This window comes from Anas acuta, chromosome 2, assembly GCF_963932015.1.
Source record: "Anas acuta chromosome 2, bAnaAcu1.1, whole genome shotgun sequence".
Taxonomy (NCBI): domain Eukaryota; kingdom Metazoa; phylum Chordata; class Aves; order Anseriformes; family Anatidae; genus Anas; species Anas acuta.
Window position 1 is genome coordinate 117,658,358 of NC_088980.1, and position 9,636 is coordinate 117,667,993.

General features: G+C 42.5%; 1 protein-coding gene across 1 annotated transcript; it reads left to right on the top strand.

Moving 5' to 3' along the window:
- The first annotated feature begins 1,043 nt into the window (after nucleotides 1-1,043).
- MRPL15 (mitochondrial ribosomal protein L15) lies at nucleotides 1,044-9,536 on the top strand. Its single transcript, XM_068671866.1, has 5 exons — nucleotides 1,044-1,202; nucleotides 4,385-4,542; nucleotides 6,886-7,051; nucleotides 7,561-7,684; nucleotides 8,957-9,536. Exons 1-5 carry the CDS (start codon nucleotides 1,104-1,106, stop codon nucleotides 9,292-9,294), a joined length of 885 nt encoding a protein of 294 aa, XP_068527967.1. The 5' UTR covers nucleotides 1,044-1,103; the 3' UTR covers nucleotides 9,295-9,536.
- Nucleotides 9,537-9,636: the final 100 nt, after the last annotated feature.

Here is a 9,636-nt window from a genome sequence, read left to right on the forward strand (position 1 = left end):
AAGAGGGGAGATTTAGATTAGAGGTTAGGAGGAAATTTCTCACTCAGAGGGTGGTGAGGCACTGGCACAGGTTGTGCAGAGAAGCTGTGGATGCCCCATCCCTAGAAATGTTGACCTGATCTAGTGGGTGGCATCCCTGCCCGTGGCAGGAGTGTGGAACTAAGTGACCTTTAAGGTCCCTTCCGACATGAGCCGTTCTATGATTCTATGGTTCTGTGATGTACCCAATCCAAATGTGTTACAAAAATGTAGTTCATGAATAAAAGATTCCTAAAAGATTAGGAGCTTCACGCTGTGTCAGCTGCTTATCAAGCAGGATAAACCTGATGCTTTCCGTAGAAGAGGTGAAAAAATAGTCTTCCCTTTCCACCCCAGCATTGACTACACTGTCACATATTTAGTATATGGAAATGTCACGAGGCGGCCTGCTGGTGCACCTCCTGCTTCGAAGGTCAGCAGTCGGCTCATAACTGGAGCAAGCTTTCAGTCGGAGCGATCTCACAGCGTGGTCAGGGCTGCCGCAGGCACACAAGCTCTGTGCAGACCGGCCATACAGGAGATGCAGAAAGCAGGATGGCCAACGGGGCACCCTAAGGGCAGACGGTGGGGGGACTTAGCTCCTAAAATCCCAAAGGAATCGGTGACAACATCTGGGTTGTGAATCTTTACAGCCTTGTGAGTTGGGTATCTCTTTATAGGGGTCTGCAGATGAGTGTTTTCTAGGTAGCCTGAGGCAGTGCAAGCTTTATGAGGCAAAACACTAGGTATTATAGTAAAAAAAAAAAAAAAAAAAAAAAAGTATTTTCGCTGCCCTAGTGGCTGAAATGCACTGAGATGGTTCCCCATAGCACTCCATACAGCTGTTTTGCACAAAAAACTTCAGATTTCACCCTGCTGACCCCCTCACACTTTATAACAACCCCTCCTCCCCCCCCTCCCTGCCTCCCCTCCCAGCCGCCATGTCGGGGCCGCGCTGCCCCGCGCGCGCTCCCGCCTTGGAGGAAGGGGGAGGGGGGGAAGCGCGACAGTGCTGCGCGGCGCGCTTTGCGGCTGCTGCCGTAAAGCAGCTCCCCAGGCAGCGGCGCTGCCGCCCTCGGGCCGGGATGAGCGGCCCCGGCGGGAGCAGGGCCCTGGAGCTGCTGCGGGCGCTGCCCAAGGTCAGCCTGGCCAACCTGAGGCCCAGCCCCGGCTCCAAAAAGAAGGTGAGTGCCTGCGGAGGGCCGGGGAGGAGTGTGGGGGGTGTCGGCGTTGTGCCTTGTCCCGTGTCCTCTGAGCTGTCCCCGTGGGAAGCTGGGCGGTGGGTGGCTGGGTGGTGCAGCTGGTACAACGGAAGGAAGGGATGACATCCACGGGGCCTGGACAGGCTGGAGAAGTGGGCCCGTGTGAGCCTAATGAGGTTCAACAAGTCCAAGCGCAAGGTGCTGCACCTGGGTCAGGGCAATCCCAGATGTGAGCACAGACTGGGAGAAGAACTCACTGAGAGCAGCCCTGCAGAGAAGGACTTGGGGGTTCTGGTGGATGAAAAGTTCGACACGAGCCAGCAGTGCCTGCAGCCCAGAAGGGCAACTGCATCCTGGGCTGCACCAACAGAGGAGTGGCCAGCAGGGAGAGGGAGGTGATTGTGCCCCTCTGCCCTGCCCTTGTGAGGCGCCACCTGGAGTGCTGCATCCAGGTCTGGGGCCCCCAGCATAGGAAGGACACGGGGCTGTTAGAGTGGATCCAGAGGAGGGCCACAAAGATGATCAAGGGCTGGGGCACCTCTCCTACGATGAAAGGCTGAGAGAGCTGGGATTTTTCACCCTGGAGAAGAGAAGGCTCTGGGGTGACCTCATTGTGACCTTTCAGTATTTGAAGGGGAGCAACTCGGTTCAATCAAGGAAGAATTGTTTTAGACTAAAAGAGGGGAGACTTGGATTAGATATAAGGAGGAAGCTCTTTGCTCAGAGGGTGGTAAGCCCCTGGCACAGATTGCTGAGAGAAGCTGTGGATGCCCCATCCCTGGGGGTGTTCAAGGCCAGGCTGGATGGGGCTTTGGGCAGCCTGGTCTGGTGGGAGGTGTCCCCACCCATGGCATGGGGATTGGAACTAGGGGATCTTTGAGGTCCCTTCCTTCCTTTCCTGTTAGGAAAACATGTTCTTTTTTTTTTTTTTTTTTTTTTTTTTTTTAAGAAAAGGGTCCTAACTTGAAAGTAGAGATTTCTTGTATACTCATTGGGTCTTTCGTAAGTAACTTGCAACTTCAAATAGGAAATGAATTGCATTTTTTTCCCCATGTTAGCACAAACTTCAGTTAGAGCTTGGACGGGTGACCTCAGCTCTCTTTCTCACAGAACCTGACAGCTTTAATCTGTGATTATTCTGCCCATGTGACTGGGTTTAAGAGCATTTTACTTCACAAACAAGTTGCCGAAACAACCCAGATGTTTGGATTGACTTCACTGACAGCCTGGGCAATATACCAGTTGCACTCTGGTTTTGACCCCAAATCACCCGTGTGTTTGTGTTAAATGAAGTCACTGTGTACACGGCGCTGTGGGCAGGTTGTGCCCTCCCTCTGCCTCCGAGCGCAGGGAGCCAGGTTACGGAACCAAACCTGATGAAAACTAATTAGGCCAAAAGTTAATTTTCATCCATTTTGATTCCCTGGTGCAACGCAGAGGCACACGGCGCGAGGGATCCTGCAAGTAAAGCAGCAGAATGTGGGTGAGGGACGAGACAGCTTCCTTTGGTGGCAGGAGTAGTCTGGTCAAGCGTAAAGCTTCACTTGACCTTTACGCTACTCAGCATTAATACAGGGAAGCTGTGCATCTTAGATCAGGTGTTCCAAGCATATCCATGCATTTTTTTTTTGATGCAAGTCCACATTGGCCTTCTTATCAATATGTCTGTGTAGTAGGTGGTTGGTAACTTTGGAAAACTTGCACAATAGAAAGCATAAAACATCAAACTTTGTGTCGGTGGTGGCAGGCAAATAATCAGGTACCGTGTTGCACTGAGCAGTTTTAAGACCTTAATCTCACCAAATGTGCTGTGCTGCAGTGTTACTGCACAGCAAGAATGGCAGGGTATGGGGTGCCCGCAGTTTGGCTGAGTGTTGGACACAGAAGAATAGAATGTGAAGAAACTGGCTGTAGTCTGTCTCTTCAATAATGACTTCTTTAAATTATTATTGATCCAGCAGGGACTTAATCAAGGTTAGCTTGTAATCACAAATGCTATTTAAAATGTGTTTCTTTATCAATTCAAGTTGAGGAACACAATGGAAAATAGCAAGTGTGTGTATTCTGTTGTGGAGATACAAGGCTTAGCGATATGGCACTGCTCCTTCCACGTGTGCTTGCAGTCCAGTGAACGTTAGCTTAAATGGGAAAACTTTGCGAGGCCAAACGGATGCTTCAGAGTGGTGCACAGGTATGGTCGTGCCTCTTGGAGCTGAGCAGAGATCCCTTACTGCGTTCAGCACAGCAGTGAGGAATCTGCAGCTTGTGGCTTATCCCCAACAAAGCGTGAGGAAATTAAAGTGATCCTCAGTACATGAACTACAGCTGTCTGACTGACACAGGAGGCTTCTGATAGCTAGCTCAGTGTGTGCTGGCACCGCTTCATTTAATATCTGGTGCTCCCAGGTGCTCGTTCCCACCATTGTTTACCGCCTGTCTTGTAATGCCACGGATACTGGCATACCTGTGTTGTACTGAGTGGTGCAACTGATCTAAATTTGGGAGGGGAAGGGAGGTGTTTTTACCTTTATCTTTGATCCTGTTCACCATTTAGCTATGCAAGTGCTTTTCCTACCACAAACAGGAGGTGAGTGCAAGAGGATTGCTGAAATGCTGTACTTAGAGCTGCAATTCTAATTTAAAGCGCTCAGTAAACTAATTGCTTAGTTTCACGGTCTTAATTTAAGCAGTAATAAAGTTCTGAAATATAATCCTCTCTTCTGATTTGTAGCCAGTGGTTGCAGACTTGCTAACAAGTCTGAGTCCATGAAAAGAGCTATATGTATGTGTAGCATGTGTAGTCTGTTCCTTTGATGTGTTTTCGTTTTTAGTGCTCAGAAATTTCTGAGCACTGAGCAACTTCCTTATGAAATAGCAGGAAATATCAAAGGTTAATTCAGAGGAATAATCAAACGTGGAGAGTGCAGGATATTAAGAGGTAGGATTAAGTACTGGTATTTCTTTTGTGCAACACCTGCCTAGAGCTGTGTGCAAAAATGACATTGACTGCTCTTCTGAGTATTTTTCCCTTTAGAAAAGAGTTATTTTTTTTTTCTTTTCTCCAAGAATCAGCATTTTAAGTTGGTTATACCTCTGAAATCTTCTGTTTTATAAATACTTACCTACAAAGTCATTGACTAACTGTGCTGTTGTTTGTTTTCAAGGAGAAAAGACGTGGCCGCGGAAGATACGGAGGTAGAAAGTGTGGCAGGGGTCACAAAGGAGAAAGACAAAGAGGAAATCGTCCCCGATTAGGCTTTGAGGGTGGCCAAACTCCATTTTATTTGGCCATACCAAAGTATGGGTTTAATGAGGGTCATAGGTAAGTTTCTTCACATATAAGCAGGCTGATTAATTTCTGAGTGTCTTAAGTGTTCTCCTGAAGCCAGAATCTCTCTAATATGCCAAAGCAGGGCTAACTGAAGGTGAGGTATTCCTCTGTGATCGTTAGCTTGCCTGTCAGCGCAATCTCTCATTTCTTGTGAGATTTTAAAATTTATTTTAGTTATTTTTTGTTGTTTTATTTGCATAATTCTTCATATGTTGCATGTGCCCATGCTCCTATAGCTGAGCACATTCCTTTGTCTGTCTTTATTTCATTTTGCTTTATTCACTTGAAGCCCTGATCTGCTGCCAGCCAAACAAACCTGCTTCTCTTCATTACTGTACATTTTAGCCATGCGAAGCTGCTCTCTTTGTCTGGGCTCCATCAGTTCCACCTAGTATCTTAACAAACTGTTTAATACCAAATCTGTTGTAACAGTCCATTAAGTCATCTTCTGCCGTTGTTCTCAGGCATTCTGCCTTGGCTGTCACTTCTGTCCCCTTTTCACATTGTGCTTGCTTGTGTAATTGTCCATCTTCCAGCTTTTTAAAATGATTGTCCTAACATGTCTTTTCCCTAGTGTTTTCCCTTTCTGTGTTTTTTTTTTTATTATTATTATTATTATTTTTTAATTGTCTATTTTTGTTTAAATCTGTTTTTTGTTTCCTAAGATAGCTTGCATGTTGCCTTGGCCACTAACCATCTTGTTGCCTTTACATATGTTCTCAAACTCCTATATATCCATACAATGCTGCTACAGTAAAAAAAATGTGCCACATCTAGCAGACAGTTCAAAAATGAAAGTACCGATGTGTATTTATTCATCAATTGTTAACCTTGCGGTTTGATTGCATGTTTCATTTGCTGATATAACTTCAGCAAATACCTGCACATTTTTATAGTTCCAATTTATACATGAAGTATAACTTACAGACCTGTCCTCATTATTGAAGGTTTTCTTTGCAGGTCTTGTTAGTTTTGAAGTTTTTTAAACTGTATTTCCAATTACTGCCATTTCTCCCTCTTAATTTATTATAATAGTAAACAAGAAGCACTTTTGATACACAGAGGATGATCTGCAGAATGCAGATGCTGATCTTATGTTAACAGCAATCCCAAGTTTATTCATAAACAACACAAATCCAAGCCTCTGCAATGAAAAAAATTAACAATGTTTTGCTGCTTTTTAACCACATCTGGCACACGTGGAAACAACAAATAAAATATTCATAATTTTTCAATGTTTTCAAAACTCCAGTGTGAGACTACTATAGAAGTTTTTCTGGTGAATATGTAAGTGCAATCGAGAGACTGTTGTGGTGGGATAGGAACATGCTGAACAGTGTCTCTATCTGTTTATCTTCACATTGTTCTTTTCTTTTTTTTCCTCCTGTCTGCAGTGCTGTTTCTCTGCTTTTTGAACTCTTGCTCTGTTAGGAACTGTCTGATGGGTAATTCTGCTGCTCAGTTGTTTTCTGTTTTGTTTTGCTTAGCATACCATTAACAGAGAGAAGCTTTTCATTTTTTCTACTAACACAGATTTCCAGTATTGGTGGTGAAATAGATAATTTGAGGAAGTTCTGAGCAGCAGCATAACTGGTATGCAGGAGGCGTAGAACCAGGAAGGACTACCGAGAGGATTGGTTTGTGCAATAAAGTTAGAACTTCATAAAATGCAGCAGCAGATTCTGCTGAAGGTGATAGCTACTGACAAAATATTCCATTCTCCTTTGGGGATATAGATTAATGTAGACATTCTTAATATTTCTCTGTCTTGGAGGATGTTGAGGAAGATTCCATTTACTACTTGTTAGATGTCAGGTGCAGTGGTAATGAACTAAAAAAAACTTGTTGGATAGAGGCAAGCTGTGCAGGAGCATGTACTGGGCTTGGCTGCTATTCTGGCTAAATTTCTATGGAAAGGCAGTTGGTTGGACTTTTTTTTTTGGTCAGATTTTCCAAATGCATCACTGAGGCTACCAAGATGGATTCACTTTGAAGCTGATAGTTATTTAGAATCTTGTTGACTTACCAAGAAATGCTGATGCTTCAACTTCTTCATGTCTTGCTGTGTCCTTAAAGTCAGCAGGTAGAGAGGTATTCTGGAGTAAATGCAGCTCAACAAAAGGATTAATGTCATATCAGGGGTGGGAACTGAATGTGTAGTGCAGTCTTGAACTCTAACTGGGGCTTGTAAGTTCAGTATAATGCAAATATGATTTTGGCTTATGGATGACTGTTTCAAGCATTTTCTCGGTTGTTTTAGGACTGGGTAGAAAATGGATTATGTGCTATTAGAGCTTCATAGATATCTTTGTTCCTTTTTTTTTCTCTCCCCAGCTTCAGACGTCAGTATCAACCACTCAGTCTTCAGAAGCTGCAGTACCTGATTGATCTGGGTAGAGTTGACCCCACACAACCGATTGACTTGACACAGCTTACTAATGCCAGAGGTGTAACAGTCCAACCTCTCAAACGAGATTATGGCGTCCAGCTCGTGGAGGAGGTATGCATACAAAACAGATCTATTGTTTTAGGCAGTGTAAAGCCTTGAGTTCTCAATTTTTCCACACCAGGCTATCCAAATGTCTTTCTCCTTCCTCTGTTTTTGGAAGCATCCTTGTTTTTCTAAATTAGTTTTCTGTGGATTTTTTTGCGATATTAAATCCACTAGAGGGCACTGTGTGTTAGCAAAATAATAGGATGGTGTTTCAAGACCAGAGAGACTGTACAAAAATAATAGTTAAGGGACATATAATGAGAAGTCTAAAAAGTATCTTAGAACAGAAGACTAGAATGTACTAAAAGAAATGTCTGAAAATTTTGGACAAGCAAGCTTTTTTACTTGAACCCAAGTGACTGAATGAGAACAATACGTTTACTGTTCTTGGTGTGGCAAACAGACAAATCATAATATGTCACAGGACTTAATGTTTCTTGTAACTTTGCAGAGAGGAATGAATGTGTGCCTTAAAATAGTCATTTTAATATTACTCTGTTTTTTGAAACTTACAGGGTGCTGATATTTTTTCAGCAAAAGTAAATATTGAAGTACAAAGGGCATCTGAATTAGCAATTGCAGCCATAGAAAAAAATGGAGGTGTTATTACAACATCATTCTACGATCCAAGGAGCTTGGGTAAGGATTTCTAGTTTCTTCTGTCTGTGAGAAGATGAAATCATCCAAATCTCTCCAAACAGTTTTTACTGGATGATCCTCCCCTTTCTATCTTCTGAGACATCCAGCAACATATATAAATGTTATATATATAACACTATGTCTTTGTTTAACTGTTTTTTAAACTATTCACCTGTTTAGCCCTCCTAGTGTTTATAGTTATTTACCAATCAGCCAGTTAAAGAAATCTAAGTAGCTCTGTAGGTAGAGGAACTAATAAAGGATTGTTTCTTTGAATTTTTGTATTTCAACTTTTCCACACATTTAATAACCCTAGGAAAATTCAAGGGGAAAAAATGGACTTAAATAACAATTGGTTGTTGATATTTTTTTTATTTAAAATACTTTTCCACTTAAAGTGAGGAAGTAACTAAGCTAGAGAAGGTCAGAATCGTTCCAGTCAAAATGGCTATTGTTTTGAGAACACTTTCACTGAAGAATGTGGCTTTGCTTTGCTTGAGGCTGCATCCTGCCTAATATTCATTCATGCACTTTTTATTGGCCATAATGGAGATCTCATGTGTGAATGAAGCTGAGCACAAGAGGAACAGATATTTTCCAGTGTGCAAAATGTTACCCTGGATTGATACAAGTTTGTTTGTTTTCTGATCCAGAAAATGATCTAAATATTGAATTTAAAAGGGTCTCAAAGTAACTTGCTAACTGTAGCAAAATTTGAGGAGAGGATACTCTCACAAAAGTCTAAAAAGAATCACAGAATAGTTTGGGTTGGAAGGGACCTTAAAGGCATCTGGTTCCAACCCCCTGCCATGGGCAGGGACACCTCCCACCACACCAGGCTGCCCAAAGCCCCATCCAGCCTGACCTTGAACACCTCCAGGGATGGGGCATCTCTGGACAACCTGTGCCAGTGCCTCACTGCCTTCTGAGTGAAGAATTTATTTCCTATATCCAGCCTAAATAGGTGTACATACTGTTGATTCTTTATTTAAAATACTTACAGAAACATGAAATTGTTTCCGCGTTTTGTTGACTTTGTAAACAAATTTTTGTAAATTGTTGACTGTGTAAATAGCCACTTCTAACCTGGAAGTCTGTCTTTGGAATAAAATGCCATCTTCTGGCTTAGTTATTGTATCTTTTGTTTCAAAAGTAGGCATTCTAAATGTATAAATGAGTTTGTTATTTAGCACAAAATACTCAAAAAGTGTAATGTCTCTAAATATTGATTGTAAAGTGTCATATCTAATTTTGTCTCTTCTCTGCACACAGAAATCTTAATTAAGCCAGTAGTGTTTTTTCTGCGTGGCCAGCCTATTCCAAAGCGGATGCTTCCACCTGAAGATCTAGTTCGTTACTACACGGATGCCAATAATCGGGGGTATCTGGCAGATCCGTCCAAGGTTGAAGAAGCCCGGCTTGAACTTGCCAAGAAATATGGTTATTCCCTACCAGACATAACTAAGGATGAGCTCTTCAAAATGTTAAGCACGCGCAAGGATCCCAGGCAGATATTTTTTGGTCTTGCTCCAGGATGGATCGTAAACATGGCAGACAAGAAAATTCTGAAACCAACCGATGAGAGGCTGCTAAAATACTATAGCTCATGAATTCAGGACTAGAGACAACTGCAGGTGTACAGGAAACATCTGGGTATGAAATAATGGATACAAAGTGGTGTTTGTTTTTTTTTAAGACTCCTGTTACACCAGACAAAACAAAAATTATTGTTTATGTAATCTACTGGTGTGGCTCTCAATTTTTTTATTGTCACAATACTGTCCATAAAAAAATCTTAATGTTTGGCAACTGTGTAGAGTCTGACATAAATAAAGTGTGTTTGGACACTTTCTCTTGCTATGATTTGCCATTTACTTTTTCAGAAAAAAATATTCCAGTGCTTCATCTGTTTCAGGGGATGATTCCAAAGAGTAGCTGGACTTCATAATTAG

Coding starts and splice junctions, on each gene's coding strand:
- MRPL15 (XM_068671866.1), top strand. CDS start 1,104: ATGAGCGGCCCCGGCGGGAGCAGGGCCCTGGAGCTGCTGCGGGCGCTG. Junction 1,203..4,384: donor GCCCCGGCTCCAAAAAGAAG/GTGAGTGCCTGC, acceptor TTTGTTTTCAAG/GAGAAAAGACGTGGCCGCGG. Junction 4,543..6,885: donor GGGTTTAATGAGGGTCATAG/GTAAGTTTCTTC, acceptor TTCTCTCCCCAG/CTTCAGACGTCAGTATCAAC.